This window comes from Dunckerocampus dactyliophorus, chromosome 14 (assembly GCF_027744805.1).
Source record: "Dunckerocampus dactyliophorus isolate RoL2022-P2 chromosome 14, RoL_Ddac_1.1, whole genome shotgun sequence".
In the NCBI taxonomy this organism is placed as follows: domain Eukaryota; kingdom Metazoa; phylum Chordata; class Actinopteri; order Syngnathiformes; family Syngnathidae; genus Dunckerocampus; species Dunckerocampus dactyliophorus.
This window is the reverse complement of record NC_072832.1, coordinates 15,335,315-15,362,594: the sequence shown is the minus strand read 5'-3', so window position 1 is coordinate 15,362,594 and position 27,280 is coordinate 15,335,315. Positions and strand designations below refer to the sequence as shown.

Here is a 27,280-nt window from a genome sequence, read left to right as displayed (position 1 = left end):
ATCGTGGTTTTTCAAAAATATCTACATTAATTAGGGCTGTGAAAAATTAGCGCGTTAACAGCGGTAACTAATACATTTAATTAATTACGTTACATTTTTTTGCATAATTAACGCATACGCATGGCAAACAACGGCTCGCTGTTATGACAGACGGGGGCACAGTGTAGTGTAGGGTCATGACGTGGTGGCATTGACAGCAACTCCTAATTGCTCATAATAACACAGTTAAAGTCTGAGTCAAATATTCTGCTTTAAAGAAACCACTTTATCCTCACTAAGGTCGCGGGGGTATGCTGGAGTCTATCCCACAGGGTAACATGATTTACATTTTCAGCTAATTTGGAGCTGTTAATACATACAAATATATATATTCCTGTCCTGTCATTTATCTTTCTTCCAATAAAATACAGTAAAAATGGGCATATTTCTGACATTGTGTGACAAGGTGATTAAACATGATTAACCGTGATTAATCTGATTACAATTTTGAATCATTTGACAGCTCTAAAATCAATAAATCATATTCCATTTATAAAGGGACTTCACTACATCAGTCTATTCACTGAACTTCCTTAACTTTTTCTGCAACCTAATTTTCCAAAAATTACAACTTTATTTGTTGATGTTACGACTTAAAAAAAATCTCTTTAATATTTCAACTTTATGCTACTAAAATTATGTTATCTTTCCCAATATCGGGAAAAATTATGATTTTTTCTTGTTGGATTACAACTTTTTCCTCTTAATATTTTTACTTTATTCTTGTAGAATTATTGCTGATTTTTTAATTTTTCTGTTTTTTTTTAAAATAGTTTTCTAGTTAAATTATATTTTTAGAATGTGCTGCAGGCAAATAAAAAAACACACCTGCGGGTGGGACTTTGGACACCCCTGGTCCAGAAGATGAAGGTAGTAATGATTGTTTAGTTCCATGAAAGACTGAATTATTTTTGCTTTGATCTGTCAACATGATTTGATCAATATGCATAGTGGACATTTCTTTGGACAGACTTTGTACTGAATGAGAAACTTTTGTTTGTTGGTGTCATTTTTTATGTAATTTGTATGGTTGTCAAATGATTCAAAATTGTAATTGAAATGAACTGTATTTAAGAGACCAACTGTATTTAATTAACAGAAAGATAAATGACAGGATAGGATTATATATATTTGTATGTATTAACAGCTCCAAATGAACGGAATATGTCAATCAAGCTAAAAGATACCACACAAGTCTAAAAATTTGTCTTAACACTAGTCTCTTTAATACTAGCCGAACATTTGAATCACGCTTTTAGTTATTATGAGCAATGCGGAGTTGCGTTCAATGACATCACGTAATTTGAAATAAATGTACTTTTATTGTATTTTCCTGCATACTTAAATGTAGCAAATTATATATCCGAATTAAGAGCTAGGAAGCGAGTGAAAACAATATTGACTTCATGTTTTTCTTTTTCTTCCTGTTATTTTACACACACAGACACACACGCGCGCGCGCGTATTATAAAGCAGCTTTTGTGATATTCGGAGTGTCCCTGAATGCATCTCACCTTCTTGGAACAGCAATGAGGAAGTGTCGTTCCCAGGATGAACGGACGAGAGATGTGTGTGAGTTGGAGAAACATACAGTATATGGTGTTGGAATTGTACCGCTGTTGATGTGTTCAGGTCAGAATGAAGTTATAAAACAGCGTCAGACTCTGTGTGACTGTGTGGTGACGCTCCACTGTGTTTCGAAGCACAGTGGAGAACTCCGTCTGCCGTCATAACAGAGGCGTCCTTGCTCTCAATGAAATGAATTAGTTACTGTCGCTAACGTGTTATTTTTGACAGCCTTAGTAATTTCTAAAACTCCAATAAAAAGATCATGAAAAAAGCCAATTTTTCGTAATAGAGAACCGTTCATGTCTTTTCAAAATTCAAGATTAAAAATTCAAGAGTTTTATTGTCATATGAACAGTAAAACAGGTAGTTCTGCTATACAATGAAATTGTTGTTTTGTTCATTCTCCCAGAAGAAAGAAAGAAAGAAAAACACAAGAAAATGAATAAGAACAGAAGAAACATTAATACCAATAATTTAAGCAACAACAACAGAAAAGACATTAGCGTTTCCAAAATGGGGACTTGGAACAGCCTTCAAAGCACCTTTCATGTTGCTGTAGACTTGGTACAGGATGCAATTTGCCCTTGTGGGAAAGCCTACATGCTGATAACATTCGGGGAGAACAGTCCCGAGGCTCTGGAGGCTCTGTCTCCACAAGACACTGAAGTCCGATCTCCCCCGGCAAGCGGCAAATGTCCCCAACCGAACCGCCGAGTCTGGTATATCCTCCGTCCAGCCAGGCCTCCGCGAGCACACAGCACTATCCGATCTCACGTAGAGCTGCAGTCCTTGATCGCAGCTCGTCCATCCTGTCTTCGAGAGAGTGGACGCTGGCCACCAGCAGCAGGCCCGGTAGCGGTGGCCCAGTCGCTCCAGCTTTTAGCCTAGCACGCAGGCCGCCCCTCCTGCTCGCCTTTTGTATTGTATATTAATTTGCACTGCTTCTAACTAAATATAATTCCTTATTGGACTCATGCATTGGTGTTTTATATTCTCTTGCTCCTTGAGTTTCTACCTGGCTGTATAAATAAAGATGCTTAAGAAATAAATTATCAGTTTGTATAAAATGATGTCACTGTATTACGTCTTATATGTCCATAACCAGATGAAGATTGTTTTATTTGAAAAAGTCATACATGTATATGTAGTCCACAGATTTTCTCCAGCACTGTGTTGTTTTCATTCCAGCACAAACATTGTTGGCGGTGCCGTGCAGAGCCAGCTATGTGCCAGCTATTTGCATCTATTTAGAGTCTATAAAAGGAACGGGGCCTGGTGATACGGCCCACATCAAGCTCCATGCGGCAGGGCTGAGAAGTGGTCATGTTGCTTTGATCAAACACGCAACAGCAGCTTATTGAGGCCTGAAAACAAGCAACAGCATCTGAGTGGGAACGAGAGAGATAGGCATTTGAAGCAGACATGAGGAGCTCCAATAAGAGTCTGGCCAAGGTAAGAGGCTTTGCTTGGAGAAATAACATTTCCCTGTTGAATACATGCACCAGATGACAACTCACTGACAAATAGTCACTGAAATCCCTTATTTAACAGTGCTTGCGCTGACATTCTCTTCAGGCTTTTGAATAGGAATAGGAATAGGAATAGGCTTTTAGAGAAGTTGTTTTTAACACTGTCTACCCAAATTCCCGGTGTTTTAGCCACTACTTTTTTCTTAAACTTTGAACCCTGCGACTTATACAGCGGTGCGGCTAATTTATGACCATGTTCTACTCATGTGACATCTCCTATACAGAACTACCACAAAAAATTCCACTAAATACTGTGCCGCTCGTGAGTCAGTGCGGAAACAGTAGCTCTTTTCTTTCGCAGGAGCCAATCACGAGCTATAACGAAACGCACGACAAGCTTGTCAGCGCATCAGAAATCGCAGGAGGTCATTACTCAATATAACAGTCTGACTCACGGTGTCATCTTAGATAGAAGGCTAAAATCACCTTACAGCAACTTAACACTCAAAAGTTGTATCGAAGAAATATACAAGACAAGTACCAATACGAGTTTAAAATGAAAAAAACAATTTTAACTTCTTCCCATAATTCATTTCCTCCCAGCAGAGCAGTTCAATGGCCAGTGGCCAGTGCATCATGGGAAATAGTTAAAATTGCTTTTTATTTTAAAAGTTCCTTTATAGCTTGTGATTGGCTCCTGCCAAAGAAAGAGCTGCCTGATCCTTTGGTGCTTTTTAAAAATATGTTGAGATCGCATCTTTTAGCTAGATTTGGCACAAGGAAGTGGCACTTTAGAAATTATTTGCCATTTATATTTGTCTGGACATTTTCACAATGAATTATATTCCTGACAAATTTGAGGAAACACATTTGACACAAATTAAAAATTAATATAAACGTTTAAAAATGATCCACAAGTAAAAACATGATAATTGCCACCTCAAAATGAGCCACAAAGTCATGAAAGCGGCATTAATACAGCATTGTATTATGAAGTCATGACACATGCAAAATGGTTGAAGCTGGGGTGCCTTATCTACTGAAGGTTTGTGTGTATAAAAACACGTGCAAACTTGATAGAATGCGCAAAGTTGAGCAAAAGAGCACTGGCAGTCGATTTTGGGTGTTTGCCTTCATGAATATGCAGAATAAATGCTGATTATCAGAATACACAAAATACTGGGAGGAGGAGATGCAAACGTAATCATTTTGCATCCGCAATGTGATTTATCAAATCTGAAACTTGTTCACGGTTGATGTTTTTGCATCTATTTTTTGCGTGTTTGGAAGGCAGGTGCAAACTGGCACAGCGTTATGCATGGCTGATCATTGTACTAAGAAGGATGCAGGTCCAATGACACAACAGAGAGAGAATCTTCCATGCGCTTGTCAACATATCAGAAATAAAAATAGTAGAGACATATCGTTTATTCAGGGGTGATTTGGAGCCAGTCACAAAAATGAGCCATGTTGTATCTCAGGGGCGTCCGAACTTCTTCCACCAAGGCGACGTATTGAAGAATGAAAGGATGCAAGAGCCATCATAACCTAATCAATCATAAATTTCATGGTTTAATATTGTAAAACACATATTTCACAATATGTTGTAGTGTAAAAAATCTATATTCGATTACAAAATACACTAATATAGCATTATGATGATGATGATGAAGACCCATTTGCATGGAACTACATGGTCATCACTATCACAAGATGAGACGATACATGAGATTGGGTCCATGAGTACGAGATGAGACGCAATTTTAACATTAATTTTAAGAAAAGTACAATGAAGAAATCTGATTGGACAAACATTTTTATTTAATCGAGTCACAAAACCGTGCAGGTGCATTTTGAAATGTTTATTGTCCCACAATTTGACGCTAAACAATATTATTGTCTACATTTTTTGAGACCAAATAAACCACTGTTATAATAATAATAATAATAATAATAATAATAATAATAATAATAATAATAAATATATCATAATAAAGCAATATTTTCTTTAATATGTCATCTTTCACTCTTTAAAGGTGCGGAATTGGCGCTTGTAACATCTGTTTTCTCACAGGCAATTCATACTGTCTGTTATTATTATCTTATTTTATTTCTGTAATGAGCCATGTTCCGCAGATGTCCCCTGCGCTGCACTTCGGACAGCCATGCGTGTTTTGCCAGCAAGACGAGGTGCTTCCAGGCGAAGGGGTGTGCCCAAGCTGTGCCTGTCTCTGTCGCGTTGCATTGTTGATATATTAGAGCTTTCAGACCGGCATTGCAGTGCTGCTGCACAGTCAGAGGTGGAGATCCTGCATGGTGGATACTTCACCTTTGTTGGCCGCTTGTATTTAATTACCGAATAAATGCATGACTCAACAAACACCGTCCTGTATTTGACTTTTAATGTGCACCCCTACTCGCTAAATATTGCAACCATGCCTCTAAATTGTCAACACGGCTCTCCTCTGCGTATGAGGTGTGTTATGAAGCGTAGTTACGGTCGACAGTACGCCCCCATGTCGGACACATGCTGCCCTGGAGGTCAGGAGAACCAGAGTATAGAGCGGAGGGTGCCACTTGCTGTGGCCGCTATGGTATACATGCATGCTAGCGTATTGTAGCGTCGCTGGGAGCACTTCCTGTTCCCCAACGTGCTTTGCGGTAGTGTTTTGGTGCGTCGCTGGGAGCACTTCCTGTTCCCCAGCGTGCTTTGCGGTAGTGTTTTGGTCCAAATGCTCTTAAAGTTACATGTTTGAGCTACATAGTTGTGCACTATGACTTAGACTGTTGTGTTGAGTGATGACCATCCTGATTTCAAGTGGGTTCGTTAAGTCGGTATGTGTTACTGTGCGTACCTGCATCCAATAGTACGGTGCGCTTTGTGTATGTGTTAAATAAAAAAAAAGCACACCTTTTAGTACGGTGTGCTTTATGGTCGCGAAAATACGGTACTTTAGTCGGAGCAGAGTCGGACACCTGCTCCGAGCAGACCCGGTGCTGACAGTATTAATGTTGATGGTGATTAACGATAACGGTGATGAAGGGTGCAGACAAGTCCAAACATCTATTTGTTTTGATACGATAAATCTTCAGTAACTTTGATCAAATATAGAATTCTTACAGCTTCAACTTGGATATTAACATATGCTGCATAACTATGGAAAAAAACATTGACACGTCACTGGCTGAGGCTGGGAACACCAAGTTAGGTTAGATTGCAGGGTTTAAAGTGTGTGTAAAGCACTTAATGTGTGCTTCCAATAATGCCTCGCGCACTGCCACTTCCATATTACATTTATTATCATTCATTCGTACTAGCGATGCCACGGTTCACTGATTTGCTTGGCTGTCCTGTTCTCGTGAGATATCTTTTCTCATCCAAATGAGAAATCTCGTCACGTTTTAATCTCATGTTGGCGTAGAATGTGGCTGGCAATTTGTCGTGTTATTAATACACTGCTCGAGTTCAACTGTGTTCTTAAATATATTTTTATGCATTTTTATCACGTCCTTGTTAGTAAAGCTTGCTAACAAAATGGCAACCGGAACCAAAAGTCAGCTCTGTCGTTCGTCTATAATCAGCCATCAGTGGTTGACTCTCAAAAATGTTAACATAAAACAGGATTTTATAGTTTTACAGTTAGGGATAAATGAACATTTAAGGTTACTTTTACCTTCACAGAAGACGTGACTGTTCCCAAGACACAACGTGGCAGTGAGACACCACACAAACACCATTTTCCTGTTGTATGATGAGTTATTTCTTGAATTCAATGTGTTTTTCACCTTTTTTAAAATCAAAATGCTGCCACTTGCAACTTTCTTTGGCTCCACTTTGAGTTACAGTATTGATGTGAGAAACACAATTGAATTCAAGAAATAACTGATGGCAAAACAGGAAGGTGGTGCTGGTTGATCTCGCTGCCACATCGTGTCTTTGGAAACAGACACGTCAAGAATCACGTCTTCATGAAGGCAAAAGTAAATGTTCATTTATCACTTTCATTCATCATTTGTATGTATCGACAGTAATCCCTCGTTTATCGCGGTTCATTTGTTCCAGAACCAACAGCGATAAGTGAATTTTTGCAACAAGGATTCAGTATTAATGAATTGAATATTTTTGTCGTTATGGCATGGAAAACCTGTTTATGATCTTCTAAATACAGTTTTTAACATTATTAGAGCCCTCAAGACATGAAATAACACTCCTATAGTCACCATTACACATTTATTACCCAATATAGTAGATATAATCAGAGAAAATAAGACATATTAGACATAAATAAGGTAACAGACTCACATGTTAGCAGTTCCTTGTTGTTTTTTTCTTGATCGTGTACTTCCAGTGTAGCAGCTTTAAATGGCTTTACACTCATATCACCCAATATAGTAGACAGAATAACAGTAAATAAGCCATGAAAGACATAAATAAAACTCCTGCTCGAGCAGTGTGACACTGTGATAATCGAACTGCGATATTGCGAGGGACGACTGTAAATGCATTTCGAATTGTTTTCTGCATGTAAAATTATAAAACTGTGTTTTGGTATTTTTGGCTTTCTGGAACAGATGAATTGGATTTACATGATTTCTTATGGGGAAAAAAAATATTCGTTTAGCATCTGTTTCGGTTAGAGTCGGCCCTTCTGGAACTAATTAATGACGCTAACCAAGGTTCTGTTGTGTGTGTAAAAGTGAATAAAGTGTCTTGGAGTCACACATGTCATCGAGACAGCTGTGGACAAACACAGATCATTAGCATTAAAGCTACAGATACAAAAAAATGTGTTCCTAGTCAGGCTTACTAGGTCTTGTCGTCTTTTACCATTTTCTCATGTCATTTCCAGCTGAAAGACCCACGCAATAAAAAACACTTTAACTAATGGTTTGCGTCTAACCGGCATCCATCTGACATTTGTTAATTCTTAGTATTTGCACATGTCCTTAAGTTGTGTTGCCTTTGCTTAATTACATTTTCCCATCAAATGGTGCCAATTAAAGTTAGGAATGTAGTTTATAATTTACAGAGATAAGTGCTCAGTAACTGTGCAGCTATCAGAGCAGCTGACACTGCTATATTTGTACATCTTATCTACTGTGGAGGGAGGGGCTGTCTTGGTCTGTAATTCAAGTGTTTGGCTTTACTGAGACACACCCAAGTCTTTATGTGACACATCTTGAACCACAGAGGAACTGACGTGAATGTCTGAGGATTAGACGTTTACAGAGAGCATTGTAGAGACGCTTCTAAAGAGCATTAGTCATAGCAACGTTATGGAGGAGATGTGAGGGACACACTGAAAACAGCAAATATACTGTAACTAAGAGATGAAATTCAGAATAAGACGAGAAAAATAAGTTTGTAATACACTCCTGATCGAAAACTTAGGACCAGTTGAAAAATTGCTAGAATTTGCATTTTGCACATTTGGATCTTAATGAGGTTTTAAGTGGAGCTACAATATGCAAAAACAAGAAGGAGGAGTGAGGCAAAAAAAATTTGGAGCTTATAATTTAAACAAAAAAAAAAAACTGAAATAGGTTGTTGTCACCTGATCAAAAGTTTAAGACCACAGGCTATAAAAGCCAAAATCTGCTCAAAATGTTCATTTTCTGTCAGGCATTCACACTGTCATGCCCTCCTGATGGCTAAAGCTAAGACGCTTTCTCGTTTTGAACGTGGTTGGATTGTCGAGCTGCATAAGCAAGGCCTCTCGCAGCGTGCCATTGCTGCTGAGGTTGGGTGCAGTAAATCAGTCATTCAACATTTTTTGAAAGATCCTGAGCATTATGGAACAAAAAAGTCAAGTGATAGACCCAAAAAAATCACACCTGCGCTGAGCCGGAGCATCCACCCAAATTAAGGCCCTTACTGGTGCCCACTGCAGCGCAATAACCATCAGACGGCATTTGCGGGAAAAGGGTTTAAAAAACAAAAAACTAATTCAAAGACCTCGTCTCCTTCAACGCCACAAAACCTTGACGGTCCAGATGGCTTCCAACGTTACTGGCATGACAAGGAGATCCCACCGGAGATGTTTTCTACCCGGCACAGTAGAGGGGGGTCTAGCATGATCTGGGGTGCTTTTTCATTCAGTGGAACACCGGAGCTTCAGGTGGTGCGGGGTCGTCAAAGGCGGCTGCTTACATGCAGATGTTGCAGCGGGCATCCCTCATGACTGAGGGCCCTCGTCTGTGTGGTAACAGCTGGGATAAACAACCTATTTCATTTATTTTTTTTTTTGTTTAAATTACAAGCTCCAATTTTTTTTTGTCCCACACCCCTTTCTTGTTTTTGCATATTGTAGCTCTACTTAAAACCTCATTAAAATCCAAATGTGCAAAATGCAAATTCTAGCAATTTTTCAACTGGTCCTAAGATTTCGATCGATTTCGATTTCGAGTGTACTATGACTTTCTTCTCGCTTTGTTATTCTTGTAGCACAGTAGATCCCGCTTTTCGCCGGAGTTACGTTCATTCAGCAATACACCCACTAATAGTACATACAATTTTTTTGTTTGCACACGCAATTTAGCACTTGTTCTTTGAGATCAGTCCCTTAGGGAGAATGAGATGTGTTATCTGTGGAAAAAAACAGAAGGTCTGTGAATTTGTGGGGGCTTTAAATGCTCAATTGCGGATGTGTGGAGATTCACTATATTCCCACTTTTTTCTTGTAATATGATGACATTTTTCTTGTAATATGACTTTATGTAGGTAGCATCATAAAAATATTCCCACTTTAAACTTGTAATATACAGTTATTGTATGTTCTTGCAGCAGAGTTACTGTAATAATCCAAAATTACTATTGTAATATTATTCCTCTATTTGCATAATACTACACATAAAGTTACACATCATTATCAAAAGTTTGCTGTCGTAATATTGATAATGATACATTCTTAAAAATCATAATCCGACTTTTTTCTGGTACTAGGACTTTTTGGTTTTGACAACTACTTTTTTGTACTTTAATAGTGTAATATTACACATTATTTATCATAATATTGCAATTTTAAAATGTTCTCCGTCAAAATATTTAAAGTTTTTTTCTAGCAAGTATTTATTCTGGCCAAATTATAATGATTTAACTCCTAATATTCAGACTTTCATAATAATAAAACCAATTCTGGTAATATTGCGATTTTAATGCCATCATATGTCAAATGTCAAATGTTGAAATGTTTTTGTTGTAATATTTTATGACTTTTTGTCATAATATTCATTTTTTTTATTAATATGACTTTATTCTTGTTGGAAAATCTCAGTGGCGAAAAATGGCAAATCCTGCCTAATATTTTTCAATTCATTTTAAAAATAAATCTTAAACAAGTAAACCCCAAAATATGTCAGTTTTACTAATTATAGTCCACTTGAATACAAAAGCCTAGAAAACTCTTCTCAAACAAAATAAAGAACATTTAAATATATTAAATAAAGCAAGTTATTTCACTTTCCTCACTTTTTCTGAGCGTCCCTTTAAAGCCTCTCCTGGAGGGTGGTCTGCTTCAGGAAATGATTTAGCACTGTGGCCTGACATGCCATAAGAAATAGTTCAGGGACCTCTGGCGAGTGCCTTGTGATGCAACGCATAGCATGGGGATCCGGCGTCGAGAGGGAATGTGATCTCTGGAGACGATGTGACCTTGGCAACATTTGGCGCTATGAAACATTTAGGAGGTCTCTGCTAGGCAAGTAGGAAACACTCACTTTAACCTTTTAAAGTGTCAACTTTCTTTGCTTTGACTGAGGACATATATACTGGCAAATGTGTCTTGCAAGTGTGTGTGTTTGTGGTGGGGGGCGGCGGTTGTGGCTGTTGAAAATTCTGGTGAAAAGACAATTATTTCCCTAATTTTCTGACAGTTTCCCTTATTTGCAGACGCAAATGTTGACAGGTATGCATAATATGTTTCACAATCTTATTCACTGTTGAAAAACCCACAGAACGCCAGTGCATTTTTTGCTTTGAAAGACTTATGTGTTGATTTTATATGTAGTATGTAGTATTCTTGTGCTCGGCAGATGAAGGCTGACTTTGAAGCTGTGTGATGTGTAGAAAACTTCTGGTTAGGACTTTTGAGTTAAAACAATTGCACTAGCGTTACAAGTAGGGGTGTAACGGTTCATGTATTGAACCGTTTCGGTTCTGCGTGTTCGGTTCGGTCCACTCGCGTACCGTTTTGGTTATATTTTATGCTATTTTTCTCATTAAATTTATTACTACAGTGATCTAAGCGCTTCACACGGAAATGAAGTCCTGGGCGAGTTTCTGCACGGACGCCTTTAGGAAAGGAAAAACTTGTGAAAAACACGATTGCACAAGTGTTCTGCATGCTTGAATGTTATCAGAAATCTCTTAGTTGGTGATTAATCGGCTTCCCCTTAAGTGTTGTTGGGTCAATAACATGCAGATCAGTACTGTGTAGTTTCCTTCATTAATCAGAACTGGTAATGGTAGAAAACTCTTAAAAATGTTTTCACATGCCCTTCACTTACTGTAGATTACAGTCACAATTAGCATTTTAGGTTATGCCATATCAGTTTCCTTCTGGTTGCAGAGATAAATACACTGCCATGCAGGATGAAGATGTAAAGCTGCACCTGGCTTATCTGGATAGCAGGATTAAAAGTATTGAATGAGCGAGGGGTCACAGATCCAGCAGCGGAAGATCCAGGAACAGTCCTCTGGTCCATACCCCTCCCATTTGACCAGGTATTGCACACCCCTGCCCCTTCTTGTGCCTTCACCGTAAATACCTCTTGACCATCGATCAAGTGCGGAGGAGGAGGCACCACTGGAGGGCTAAACTGACTGGTGGAGACTGGCTTAAGACTGTAAACATGGAACACTGGATTGACCTTGAAGGAAGGAGACAACTGGAGCTTGCTAGCCACGAAATTTATGATAGCATCAATCTTGTAGGGACCCACAAATTTTGGAACTAGCTTTTGGGAAACACCAGCGAGAAGTGAGTCATGGGATGACAAATATACCTCTTAGCTGGGTCGGTAATCCGGAGCAGGAATCCTGTGGCGATCCGCCAGCTGGCGGTTACAGTCAGCAGTCCTTGAGAGGGCAGCACGAGTGTCTCGCCAAATACACTCGCAGGTGGATATGGGCAGAAGGGACCGATACGTCTGACTCTTGGGAGGGAATGAGATAAGATTGGAAACCATAGGCAATTTTGAAATGCGATGGACCTGTGGCCGAGCAGACGTGGGTGCTGTGGGCGGACTTGATCCAGGGGAGATGAGAGGACCAAAAACAAGGGTGTTGATGGCAGACACAGCGCAGCATGGCCTCCAAGTCCTGGTTTGGTTACTCTGTCTGGCCATTGGTCTGCGAATGATGACCTGCGGACAGGCTGGCCAACCCACCAAGCGCTTTGCAAAAGGCTCTCCACACTTGTAAGTTCAGTGAATGAGTCTTAACAAACTCCAAGTCCAGAAAGTCCAGAAAAGTCATCTGCCCCAGAGTCAATGTAGCTGAGATCTTAATATTATGTCCATTGCCATATAATAAGCCGGACAACTGAAGTCTCTTGTGGTGTGTCTGGGACGTACTCACAGGATGCAGGTGAAACTGATGGTGCAGGAACAGACCAATGAGGCAACATGCTGGAAGGTGGGCTGGAGTCATTGGCAGGACGAGTTGGCCACTTGGAGATGCGATGAGAAAAGTCACCGCAGTAAAGACAAAGATGAAGTTTCTTTGTCTGATGCGTTCCGTAGATGTGAGGCAACCTCCAAGCTGCATAGGACCTCAATGACCTGCGACGATGGGGATGATCCCGGAGTCAATGCCAGGTGTAGAAGATATCATCCTGGGCTGTCTGGGTGTGACGTGTCGGCCGTCGTTGGACGTTGTGTACTTCGATCCTTGTGGTGGTTGCTGAGATGCTTCTCAGTCCGGACGGCCAGGACGATACGGTCATCGAGATCACTGGTGGTTTCTAGGGGGATCATGTAATCCTTAATATGCAGGTCGCAAGAAAAAGGCGTCCAGTAAGGCTGAAGCGTTCCAGTCACTGTCGGCAGCCAGTGTTCTGACTTCTATGTCATACACACTACGCTGCCCTTAATGCAGCTTTAGTAGGGCGCAAGCTGCTTCCCGACTAGGTGGATGATGCTGAAAAATTGATTCCATGGCTTTGACAAACAATATGTAGCACAGGTAGCGGATTGGTGGTTCCACTCGGCTGTGGCCCCAGCTCCGGCTCTGCTAGTGATGAAGGCCACTTTAGCTTGTTGACTGAGTGTGTAAGGTGCGAACGTCTCCTGAGTCAGCGGAGAAACGCTCAGGCCGGGAAAATTGACCTCAGGTGTTGCTAGAGTCTCTTGTTTCAGTGCAGCTTTACAACTGCTAGGGAGTGGAGTAGTGGTGGCGCCGCCATTTTGAAAAAAAATGTCAAAAACTTATGAGTTTGAGACTCAACCACCTGTATGCCAGCATCCTGACGCTCAGCCATGCTTGGGATATTAGCACCCAAAGTGTTAAATTGCTTCTACTGTTTATCTCGGGAATTGAGTCTTTTTGTGGAGGGCACGTTTAAGCGGGCGCATCTCCATGGAGTCAATATTGACCAGATTGTTCTGTTCTGGCTGGCGGATACGTCAGCAGTTTGGCCCCCAAAGTCGAGACAGAGAAGGCAGGTGGTTGACAAGTTTTGATAAAAAAAGAACAAAAAAAAGTAGAATACAAAATGCCAGTGACAGACATTCACCGGGAAACTAACAAAGTACAATCCAAATACTGAAAAGTATCAACAAAGGATAAATGGCAAAAGGCACTTACTAATTGGCAAAAAGAGAAAAGGCACAAACACGAATCACTAGAAGGACTGGCATGAGAAGGAGGACATGCTCGATGCTGGTGAAGGTTGGAAACAATCTGGCATCGAGCAAGCGTGTGAGCAGGGCTCGAGTCCTGGTGATTACTGATGGGAGGCAGGTGTGTGGTGGTAGCACCGCCCAGGAAGACTAAACAAGGGAACTGCAAACAGACAACAAATGGCAGCAAACACCAGCAGAGTGCACACATGAGGATGATGCATGATAGGGATAAATGAACATTTAAAGTTACTTTTACCTTCATTGAAGATGTGATTGTTGCCAAAGACACGATGTAGCAGCGAGATCAACCACCACCATCTTCCAGTTTTGGCAAAGTTATTTCTTGAATCCTGTAGTGTTTCTTACCTCCATAACCTAAAATAACTTATGGCAAAAGAGGAAGATGGTGGTGGTTGATCTTGCTGCCACATTGTGTCTTTGGAAACAGTGGTCAAAAATCGCGTCTTCAATTAAGGGAATAGTACCCTTAAATGTTCATTTATCCCTTTCATTCATCATTTATATATATTTATATTACATTTACATTTTGCATTCTGCATGTAAAACTATAATTGTAAAACTATAAAAATGTTTTTTGTGGTAACATCTTTGGCTCTCTGGAACAGATTAGCTGGATTTACATGATGTCCTATAGGAAACATTGATTTGGTTAGCGTCCGTCTTGGTTAGAGTTGGACTTTCTGGAACGAATTCTTCACGCTAACCAAGGTTCCACTGTATTACACTAATTTGATTTGCCACCTATAACACACTTATAACAAGCTATAACAAGCTTATATGCCTTATAATCCAGTATATTGACATACATTGGATTGGTTTTAGCATCTTTAATGCACAAAATGTAGCACAGTGCCCCCCCATGTGGGTAAATTTTTCTGTATGCTACATCTATATTTTTATTTTTTTATTTCAGAAATGTATTTCATGGAAAACTGCCTGCCAACAGGTTGCAGTATTTTAAAGTTTCATTTAAAAAATTGTTAAACACAATAGATAAGCAGTTTTATGTTTTGCATTTTGTTCCCTTATGCTACCGAAAAAGAACTGAACCGTGGCCTTAAACCTGATTATGGTGTACTGTTGCACCCCTAGTAATCTCTTACAAGTATAGAATAAGACAAGTGAGTGGATATTGTGTAAATCTATGCACAGCCAACTGTGCCAAAACACATGCGATTGAACTTATTTGAATAAGTAATTCAAATATGTTGCGCCCAAGAAACGCTGTTATAACTCATTATGTCTCATGTGTCAAGGCAATTTGCCTCCGTGTCCTAAATAGTCTAATTTGTGTTTGAGGCAATAGCTCTCTGGAGAATATGATAAGAAACACCAAGAAGCAGGAATAATACCATATTAAATATTCTCATATTAGGCAGTGAGAACCACTTTAATTGGATGTGTGAGGAGAAATGAAATAATCATAAGTACTAGAGCTACAAGTACAAATAAACCATTAAAGATGCTGTATGTCTTCATCAATTTTTTTCAACCAAAAAGTATAAGAACGCCACCACCGGCTAGGGTATATTACCTGTACTGGTTTAAGAGAACAGATTGAAAGAAAAAAGTCAATATTTTTCACAATAAAAAAATTGACATACATTTTTGTTGTTGCAAGATGGCTGATCATTCATGGCTGCTGGAATCACGCACGTCCACACAAACAAAAGCAGTCTCAGAGAGGTGATCAGCAATTTGCAGTCATGCTGTTGTTACGATAAGATATACAGTACATTCAATGATAGCTAACTTTATTAGCTAGGGTTGGGCATCGAGTCTCAAGCATCGATGGGAACCGGGACTAACATTCCAATTCTCCCGGGATTGTTTAAATGTACCTGTAGCCAACACCAACGAAGAAGCGGATAAAATGTTTGGCTTAACCTCAAAAGAGTGGTCGGCTCAGTGCAACATTTGCAACACAATGATATCGTGCAAAGGATATCGTTCATGGTGTAGAAATAACTCAGTACCTCGTCTGCGAGCGCTACGTTGGACTTCCTCTAAGCAGTCACAATCCGGGAAGTCAAACAATAAATGACGTCTGTCTCATGCCAATGTAAACCAGTGTTTCAGGCTGCTCGCTGATGTGGAAGTTCGGTGTAAATAAAAGACGGTAACTACTGCTGTGGCTAGGCAAGTTTGTTACTGTCTTCTGGAACCTAAACGAAGAAGTGAAATTGGAACCGGATCGTTCAAATAAAAAAAATGCCCAACCCTATTAACTCATTCAATCCCAGCCATTTTTCAAAATTCAAGCCCTTCACTACCAGTCATTTTAGATGATTTTGACAGACTTTTCAAGGCACACAGAATATTGTTCTATGGCTATATGAAGATGGAACCTACCAAGAAAGATTATACTCTCGTCTTTCATCAGAAAAAAAAAAGTTTGTTTGTACCTTTTTCCGTTCTTTAGCAATCAGTAGTAGAAGATAAGTAAGTTTCAGGAAAATATCACTTCTCAACAAAAACATTTCAGGCATAACTTTAACTTTGCCACAATTGTTTTTGCTTTTGTGACAGCTCAAATATCTAAAAAACTGCACCACAACATAAACAACACAAAAAAGGGTTGTTTTGCATCAAAATAATTTATTTACAAATACAATACCATGACCAATTTACAATTTTCACATTTAGAACTAAACTGTGTGTGCGTGCACGTGTGTGTGCGTTAAAAATTTTAAAAATGTCTTAAAAATTCCCAACAATGCGTAACCTTCAGTACGTAACACTCCTCCACGCTCTCTCACTTCCTCCTTGCTGTCAAGTGTGTTAATACATGCAAAAGATCCATGCCGAGCTCTTATCAAATGCACTTCTGCCACCTTGTGGCCGTTTGAATGGCTTAAAACTGCTTGAAAAGTCACCTCTTTCATTGTGCACTTTGTGTTGTCACCGCTTTTTGCCTTTCGCGAAAAAAACTTAAAGGACATATAAATACGTCTTTAGGAACGAGCGTTCGGGTTAAAAAAAAATGTATAAATACATTTTTGGTATTGAATGAGTCAATAGCTAAACTTAGCCAAATCGCTATCATGAGCTGACAACAATGTAAATAGTGCGTATGCTTATGTTACATCAGCATAGTTTACGTACTCAAAGCGGGAAGAGAGGGGGATATAACTTGGGCTGTCCCGATCCAATATTGATATCGGATATTGGTCCGATATCAGCAAAAAAACCCAAAAAACAGTGTGAGATTATATCCTGCATGTAAAATCTCCGATATTTTCACTATGAGTCCAGGCTCTGCGCCAGCACTTCGGTCCAGCAGCAGCTCTTCTATGCAGCATGCGAAGCAACAACAGATTGTGCTAACGTGTTTATCACGTAGTAGGAGTGATGTCGGCCGTTTGACAGTATTTTTTTGTTCAAAGTCTGAAAAAGACCTTGCAGCTGAGTGCCAAACTTTCACAAGTTTCCCATGGTGACACAGAACCAGGGAAGTTTAATACGACCACATCATAGCGCATTTGAAGCAGCATCGTAAAAAATGATAACAAAAAGTCATTGGCTATAACACAAAAGCACCAACCCCTGATGGTGGTAAGTAATTTTGGGTTTACAAGCTTCACTGAGCACCTCGAAACTTGATAAATGTACATTATGCCTATTATTGATAAAATTATACACCAGATGCATCTAGTAAATGGGTCGGTTTTCCTCATTCTTATTGTTGCTGACTATTGTTTTCTGTTTGAGTAATATCACTAGATCAAGCCCTTTCTAACATTAAACGCTGCTAAACAACTAATAAATGATGATTTGTGCTATCGGATCAAAATTGGTTGTCGGCTGATCGTCAGTGCTGAATATTAGTACAGAATATTAGAATATTAGAATTAGAAGTATAGAATATTACTACTGGAAGTGAAAAAGTATCGTGACACCCCTAGATATAATGTTTGCAGTACACTCAAACGTCAGCGCCCTCTGGCCACCTGCGTAATAAAGGTTGACAGCACCTTTAATTATTTAACGAATTTGTTGTCCATTTGTGCTTGAACAAGTTTTTATCTGTTCTACAGATTTTGCGAGGAGTTCCAAGTCAGTGTTCTGGTTTCACATTTGTTCCAATGGTGCAGATGTTACCAGTTGGAAGTATTATAACTGAAGGAGCCCAGAAGACAAAAGAGGTATAAAAAACGTTCTTTAAAGCCTATTGGGTATAATTACGTCACCACTGTGAGCTGTGTGTTGATATTGTTTCACTATTACACCATATTAGTGTCGGGAGAAAGTATCTGATTCATCATTATTATCAGTATTTTGTGGTCCCCTGAAAGTCTTTTAACATGCACATTCTCAAATGACGACAGATTTGACTCATTTAAATCAACCTTGCACATTCTCTTACATGCAGCAATGTTTCAGTTTAAACCACAACCATCTATTGTTGCAGGTATAGGTGTTTACATTCTGTTTCATTATACATTTCATGGCCTTAAATGTTTCCAGATTCTTATTGACAATACAATGCACTGAAATGTACATACTGTACCTCTAAGATGTGTAAATTAGAGGTCTGAGCGATTATGATTGAATTTGAAATTGCTCAATTTTATTTTTATATTGCTGGTAGGACCCTCCAGTGCATCATGTTTAAAACATGTGGCGGTACAACTGTATCACTATGAACACCAAACCTAAAGCTGTTCTCTGTTCTAAAAGCTAAAAGTCATGCATGTTATTATTTACATTTTTAAAATGTATATATATATATATGTATACACACCTTTTATTTTTATTTTTATTTTTATTTTTATTAATGTCCCCCATGACCCTAATTAGAATAAGCGCCATAGAAAATGGATAGATGGATTACAGATAACATATTTATCTGTTACGGTTTGCGGCTGAGCTTTTTGAAGCTTGACCCCCAGTATGCAGAGATGAGGCGGTGGCGTGCAAACAAAAGATCTTTAATGGTGCACGAACAGGTACAAACAAAAGGCGACAGAGGGAAAAAGCTCTGTGGAAAATAACATGAAAGTATCGACAGGTAAGTAGACACTTTAGGTGACAGCACCGGTGAGGAGACGAGGAACAATGACAATGAACCAGCTGCGTACATGCGACGACACTGGCGTTTTAACTGCCACAAGTGTTAATTGTTGCCAGCTGCGCGGCAACCAGGGGTAAAGCGGCTGCCATGTAAACAACAAATACAGGCATACATTGGTAACTTTGTTCCAAAAGATCTAACTTATGAACATTTTTCCCATAGGAAATAATGTAAATCTTAATAATCTCTTCCAGACACCCAAAAATAATTTTTGATTTATAGACTTAATAACAACTTAATGGCAGACTCAGACCAAGCAAATATTACTATTGCAAAAACATATCATCAGTAGGGTAAAACTAACTTGTTTCATGATCACACGTTTGCAAAAAACATCAGAGCCAATCTATGAGCTTATGGCGGTCTAAAGGGAAGCAGGCTTCAGCTTGAACGGTCTTGGTCCTAGTGATGGACATACCTGTATAATGTCTCCATGTACCGGTAATATAGTTTTACATTGTTTTTGGACGGTAAAAACTGAAGGGGACCAAAACTAAGTTTTGAAAAAGTATAGGGGACATGTTCCCCCTGTCCTCCCCACAAATTACGTCCGTGCATTTACACCCAACATCCCTACAGGCAATATGGAGAACATGTCAAGTCCAAATGAATACACCATTTACTATCTTGGAGCTGGAAATGGCCAACTGTTGCTGTACGTAAACAGTTTGCAGTCAACCCCCAGCTGTGGTGATCAGGCTGCACCGGTTTAATGTGCTGTAAGGTGTGAGTCCAGTACCAGTTTCATAGCGAGTTGCGCCTTTGGTTAGCTTATAGCCTTTGATGTCTAATGTCAGTTTGTGCTGCATACAGTATGTGACTTCAAAGATCTTCTCAGTTGGGGGGGGGGGTATCACTCGCTTCTCAGCACTCCCTGCTGAGACCACCTAGGGCATGGGTGTCAAACTCGTTTTCATTGAGGGCCACAGCGCCGTTATAGCTGCCCTCAGAGGGCCTCTTGTAACTGTCATTATATAAATATACATAATTATTATAATTATTGGTTATTATTAAATGAGAAGTGAAGTGAGAATGTCAAAGTGACAAGCAGACATTCAAGTATTTATTTTGATATCAAAATGCTTGTAATGTCTTGTTGCATGATCAAATAGTATTAATAGAATATAAATATCAAACCATTCCACTCGAAAATGAAGTTTCTTCTTAGAGGCACACACTTTCACAAAGATGTTTATGTATACCATTAACAGGAACACATCTAAAAAGAACTAAATTAATGAGACATTGTCTAAATGATATGCAGTTGTTTAAAATAAATGAATACATTGCTCTGATGTCCTATATTCTTTATTTTATGGGCTATGATTTAGGATTGGTATATGTTTGACATCCATTCTGACTGCTTCGAGGAAGTCCGACATAGCGCATCAAAGGCAGGGCACTCTTGTTATTTCTATACCATAAATACCGGAGTGTTTAGTCATGTTGATCGTGCACCCTCCTTTGAATGACATAATTGTGTTGCAAATGTTGCACTGAGCAACATGAATTTTTATGAAGTAAAGCCAAACTTTTTAGCTGCTGCTTCTTTGTTGATGCTCGCAGGCTTCTTCTTTGTTGGTGTTTATGGCTATTTCTTCCGGTCGACGAAGTGGGCATCGAAACTAAGGATCAAAAATAAAACCATTTGAACGGTCCTGGGAGAATCACAATAAGGAATGTAAATCTCTTTATGATAGACGATTCGATATGCATCTACAAAGGTTACGATACGATTCAAAAACGATATACAGTCTATTGCAATATCGTGGTTTGATTATCGCTCACTCACTATATTGTATTTTTTTCAAAATCAATTAATTAATAAATGGTCGCTGTTTTGTTATAGACTATAGTATATTATTAGTAAAAACAGAGTGACAAACAAGTGATATGTAGTATTCTGGTCATTAGGCGGCAGTAATGACACAAAACGTTACGAGACATTACCTTACATTACATTACCTTAAAACTGCATGAAGTCATGAAGTCCGACATGATAGAGTGAAAAAAGGTTCTTCTCCCATTCCGTGTGGTGTTGGAGATGAAATTCTCCACAACCTACTAAAGGTCAAAGGACCATTTTGGAAAATTAATGAAGCCAATTTCACCTCCCCCTTACGTGTTCGTTAATCTCCAGTTACGAGAAGGAAAAAAGACTCACACACCAGATTAGATTTACGCAATGTATTGAAAAATAAGTCAGACGGAATATTTTAACAGTCTTACGAAGCCTTCGGAACCCTTCTCGTGAACCACGGATGAATGAGAGAGAGTCCCGACCGATAGTCCCATACTTGTTTTGCTCAGACCATTGGGCCAGTCTCTCCAAAGATAACTTTCTCCTGAATTCCTTGACAAAGCTTGTGTGATGTCAGCAGATGGTAGCCGCCTCCTTCGCTGACTTGGTTAACACTTGTCCTGCACATATCAGCATGTATTTTGGTTTGGTTTGGTTTAATTTTATTTGAACATGCATACAAGTTACAATGTAATACATCACATGATTCATTTCACAGTTCCACATGTCCAAAAGGAGTAGGAAGAAGCAAAGCTTATTTAATCCTACCCCCATCCGTTCCACATCTTGTGCAGTACATATTATTCACTTCCTTTATTCCATATGGGATTTTTAATACATAGAAAAATAATAAGATAGTGTAATTTGGCCAATGTGATGATGTAATTATATATAGATTTTTTCACTTCTTTTTAAATTAGTTCTTGTGTGCTTTTCCACAGAACAAAAGGCAGTAGTATCATTCGCAAATAATACCAACTTTAAGTCCTTTGTCACTTTACAGATGTCATTGATATACAAATTGAACAGTTTTGGTCCCAATATTGATCCCTGGGCAACTCCACACGTAATATTTAAACTTGCATGTGTGTATTCTCCTAGCTTTACAAATTGCTTCTTGTTTGCTAGGTAGCTTTTAACCCAATTCAAAACTAATCCTATGATTCCGTGACTTTCTAATTTTGTTGTTAAAATGTTGTGATTAATTGTATCGAAGGCTTTTGTAAGATCCACTAATACTGCGGCTGCACTCTTTCTGTGGTCTAAAGCGTTAGTAATTTCCTGTATCCATACTGACTGTCTGCCAGTAATGAATTCCTATTAATAAATTTGTCCAACCTGTTATTAAATAACTTCTTCATCATTTTGGAAAATTGGTGTAATAAGGAAACTGGTCGGTAATTTGTAAATTTATGTTTTTCTCCATTTTTAAAGATTGGAACTATTTTGACTATTTTGATTTTGTTGAAATTTTCCAGTCTGAAACAACAAACAACAAACAAACAAATTGGTGCTGTTTTTTGTCGTGTACAGTTAAATTATTTTGATTCTTGGTCTGAATCTGGCACACTTATTAAGAACGGTTGTGAATTTCATGCTACATACAATATTGTTTTCACTTTTAAAATTAAAATGCCAGAGGAGTAGTTTATATCGAAGGAGTCGCTTAATTACGCAGATCGCTGTAAGCACTTTGTTTGATAAGGTCCGTGAGGCAGGCCAAGTCAATGCTATTTTCCAAACAGTTCCGAGGGCCGGATTGCAGCACAGGTTTGATTTGGCCCCCGGGCCTGAGTTTGACACGTGCCTTAATCCTTCCTCTTCGTTTTACCACTTCCTCTACCCCTTTAAAATGAGGGCCAAGGGAAAGAAGCCACTAAGAAATGGGACACAACCTGATTCTCATTACATCATCACCCTTCACCGCTTTCCGGCGGTGATATAGGCAGATGAGATAATTAAATTGCTCATAATAAATGTTTCCTACCATAAATTAAGGTCCACACATTTCTACGTTATTTCAATGTTATGTAGCCTACCTCAGAACAGTTTCTTTAATGAAAGGCACACATTTTGCATGATTGATGGGCTACAACTATTAACTCACTGGAAATACAATAATAATAGTAATAGTAGGATAGCAATAGTGTGCTGAAAACAAACATGGAGTGATGGTAAAAAAATGTAAATGGGACAGCGTTAAATTCCAAAAGTTGAAACTAAACTTCGATAGTCTGGTGTGCTGTCCACATATGACCATGTTGTTTACATCTTTTATTTAGCTCACTTCTTCATCATCCATGCTGTATGCAGAATACAAACATACAGTATTTCACCGTTAGATTGTTGGTGGACTAGGGTGTCTATAATTCACAGCAAACAGACTTCACTACGATGTGCTGCGTTACATGAGTGATTAGATCGCTAATATAAAACGCCAACGTCATAGTACAGCTCAGTAATGTCAATTCCCCTCACTAGTGAGCGAGCAAGCTTGCGAACAATTTTAAAATACAACTTACAATTAACAGGCATTGTTTAATCATTTATGAAATGCTTTGTTTCGGCTCTGAGTAAAAAAATGGTCAGGTTGATTTTGCAATCATTCTGTGTCAGTGCCCTTTATACAGAACAGCGACTATGATTTTACAAAAAAATCAGGCTTTTACAGGCACAGCAGAAGAGGCTGGTGATGCAATTAAGGCCTACGTGGATCAGCTTTGCTTTCAACATACTGTGCGTGATGACATGATTGATTTAAACTGCCACATGTATGGATATTTTCCCAGGAAATAAATGTCACCCTACCAGCTTTTCATTTGTTCCATTACTGTGTGTAAAAAAAGACAGCGCTGCAACTTGTGTCGATTTGGAAAATGGAGGGTTGCCGCTTTGGTATAGTGCCATGCCTATGTATAGGGTCCTAATTAGTATGAACGTGGGAGTCCATGTCAGGAACAATAAATGTCAGAAGCAGGAAGCAGGAGAGGCCAAAATGAAAAAATAATCTCGAGTCTTTCCCAGTATAGAAATAATTATTTCACATGATTTCATTTTTATTAATCCTTGACATCATTTTAAAGTTAACATTGTAGTTCCATCCAGATTTTCTTTTTAAAATAGCAGCTGTTCTCGCAGCACTTGATATCGTAGAATGTAACTTTTTTTTAATCTACATTTACGATGGCACTATGACAGAGCACAGATAAATTAGCTATCTTTTATGGTTTTATTATTATCATTCTTTTTTTAATTGTTTAAATTTTCACATATTTTATGATTTATTCCTCTGTTTTTTTTTTGTTTTTGTTTTCAGCTTGGCTATAATAGGGAAAAACACTTTAGAGTTTAAAGTAAATAAATATATTGCTGTGATGTTTTGTAATTTACAAGACCCCGTAGGTGTATTTGCACAAAGTATTGGTATTGGATCGGTATCGTCGATTCCAGGCAGAATTTTAGTCAGTATTGGATCGGAAAGGAAATCAGTGGTATCGCACATCACTGCTCAAAACAGCTGATTTTGCCCACTCATGCGCCGTAGCGGTAGGTACTGTAGCACAAATCGGCATTACACCGGCACACTTTTATTGCAAGTTTATTGCAACACAACTAATACATAAAATAAAAATACAACTACAAATAAAAACACGGGCTACTTGCAGCCGTTACGCACTAAACTCAACTCTGAACTCCAAAAGTCACTTCTTGTCCGTCCCTCTTTCAGGAACATGAGGTAATTTACCATCCATCTTCTTCCACTGATTCATTTCACCTAACTTAATTTCATTGTCAGTTTGTAGCCACAGCTATTTTACATTTTCATCGACTAAGATAATGATCATGATTGTATTTTTGTGGACATTTATTGTTTTACTGAAGCTATTTGACAAACATCTAGATTTTTAATTATTTAACATTATTTTAACAGAATATTCAAACGGCACCCTGTTGTTTGTGCACTTTTTTGTCTGTCAGTTCAAATGTTCTATTTCTAAATAAAGAGGTGGAAATTAAAAATGTTTTTTTTATCCGATTCATCGAAAGTTAGTTAGTTGTAACACAAAATTTGCAAATGAAATGATCCCTGGTAGCATGTTGACAAATCCCGGTGTTATCCTGCACGCGGGCGCTCATTGAAATGTAATCCACACCCTTGTTGCTTGTTCTTAAACCTGATTGGATGTTAATACAGTAGATGCGATGCATTCAGTGAGGAACACATTCACTGAAAATCTGAAGTATTTTTGAGTCAACAGGCTAAAGTCCGAGTCAAGTCCTAAGTCAGTGATGTCTAAGCCCACTTGTCTAAGTACTTTTCAGTACGTTATTTCACATTTGTCAGCAAAAGTCATTGAAAATAAAACTGAAACTGGATGAAACATGTTCTTTATTAAAATGTAGCAGATGTTGATTATCACTACAATAGTGATGGAAATTTCGGCTCTTTTTAGAGAGCCGGTTCTTTTGGCTCAGCTCCCAAGTGTCTCCTCAAATTTTTTTGTTTGTCTTTATTTATTACCAAATTATGTGTATTGTGTAAAATGAAATACTAATGTAAAAAATACATGATAGCAAATGGCCGTCTACCAACTAACTTTAAATATCATAGAAAACCGAAATAGAGCGAAATAGAGAACGTGAGCTGGAGTCGAGCCAAGCAAGCACAGAGTCACTGTCTGTATTGTGTCTGTGTGTGAAAAAGTGAGAGGCATGGCTCCTATCCCTGGCTGTAACAAGTCTGTTTAGGGAGGGGCGGCAGCTGTGTGTGACTGTCCAATCACAGAGCGTGATGAGTGAATACATAAGTAGTACCCAATTGAGGATTTTCCTTCATCATGATTACGGATAATGATGAGCTGTACTCGTTTTATGCTCGTACTCTAGCAAAAATGCATTATCCGTAACCGATACTCATCTAAAACGAGTATCCGGCTCATCTCTAATGTTTACTCTTATACACACAAAAACTCATTTCAGCATGCTTGAAAGCAGCAATGTTATGTGTGCCATTGCACACATAAAATTATACTTTTCTAATGTGGAAATAATGACATATAATTGTTACGTCATCTGTCAGCAACAAGCCAAAAATTCCATCTTCGCCATCCACACAAATACGCGGAAGCTGGAGTTTTAAAAAATCTTCACCCTGACTGGAGTTTTCCAAAAGCTCAATGTTTAAGGACAAAAACCTCTGTTTGCGTGTGGATGAGAGGCCAAAATGCATCAAAAAACATGCGGTTTTAAAATATCCGTATTCGTGTGGACATGGTCTCAGTTGTCCTTATTAGTTGATGTTTTCATTGTAAATTTTCAGTGGTGCTGGAGTGGAAGGAGTAGCAGATACTGGCACACAAGCCTAGCTGTCAGTGTGAAAAAAAACACATAATTGTCACTCCTGAGTACAAGTCGCAGAACCAGTCAAACCATGAAAAAAATTGCAATTTATCGTCCGGAAAATATGGTATATTGTTTTTTTTTTCCCCCAATCAAAATAAGTTTACAACACCTGTTTTCTGAGCACTGCTTCCAGCTTTAATATACAGTATTATAGTAGCTGCTAAGCTTGGTAGGAGGAACTGGCTGCTCATATAAAACAAATTCTTGATTATCTTCAGCATCTTGGCCTAGCTATCCAATGAAATGTTAACCTTCTACACAGGTCATAAAAACTATCAGCTGTCAATGTTTTTTAACTGTGTGCTATGCAACATCAGTTAGTAAGCAAGAAAGGCTCGATGTTTACTTGACAACTTCTGTAAACAAATTGTCAAATGTAAGTGGCTGTCCCGGTAGTGACCTTTTGCAAGGTCACTAACCCTTTAATGCTGAGGTGTCATTGTGAATGACTATTTCACTGCATTATGGATGTGTCTTGCTGCCTCCAACGGGTAGACATAAAATGAGTTACATTCGTTTGGGTCCAATTTTGTACAGTTGTTGATTTAAATGAAATGACACAAATGTGCTTGGCGATACTTCAAATGTATTCAAGCTACTAATTTATGCACACTGAGGACACTTTACACCAGCAACAGCATGACGTATGTGTACATGTGAGTTATATGCTTGGGACATGTGGTCCCCTGACACCAAGCACACTCCCCCTGAGCTCTCCCTCTTCCCCTTTGCCTTTCTCCTGTCAGAACTTAGCAGAGTCTCATGTGAAGACAACCGACGAGATCATGTCGGACGGGGAGATTTTAAAAGCAGAGATTGTCTATATCAAGGATTCGGTGGAGGGAGGGGGAGCAGGAATCCAAACGAAGAAAAATGTTGAGGTATGTGAACTCAATAGAAACATTGTGTCTATCTCAGCATGTTTCACGCTTCAATGGATACACTGCATGATGTTAAATTAAACTGCAGTCTTGACACTTGAATTATGAGCAGAGTAAGACGCACAACATGTGTCATGATCAACCAGTCGTGGTACTTTCTGTTGTAATGAAATGTAAATGA

The 27,280-nt window shown here is 38.8% G+C and overlaps 1 protein-coding gene across 6 annotated transcripts in view; it reads left to right on the top strand.

The window, feature by feature from the left end:
- The first annotated feature begins 1,547 nt into the window (after positions 1-1,547).
- Positions 1,548-27,280, top strand: part of mlip (muscular LMNA-interacting protein) — a 59,294-nt gene continuing 33,561 nt past the window's right edge. For 4 of the 6 annotated variants that reach the window (XR_008573697.1, XM_054799127.1, XM_054799126.1 and 1 more), the window contains exons 1-4: positions 1,548-1,611; positions 2,797-3,060; positions 17,978-18,085; positions 26,965-27,099. Coding sequence is in view for 5 of the 6 variants with exons in the window: in XM_054799127.1 (XP_054655102.1) it covers positions 3,031-3,060; positions 17,978-18,085; positions 26,965-27,099 (273 nt within the window). In the remaining variant the exon portion in view is untranslated. Of the gene's footprint in view, positions 1,612-2,796; positions 3,061-10,407; positions 10,775-17,977; positions 18,086-26,964; positions 27,100-27,280 lie in introns of those variants that run through there. The other 2 variants (XM_054799130.1, XM_054799128.1) reach the window with 2 other exon arrangements.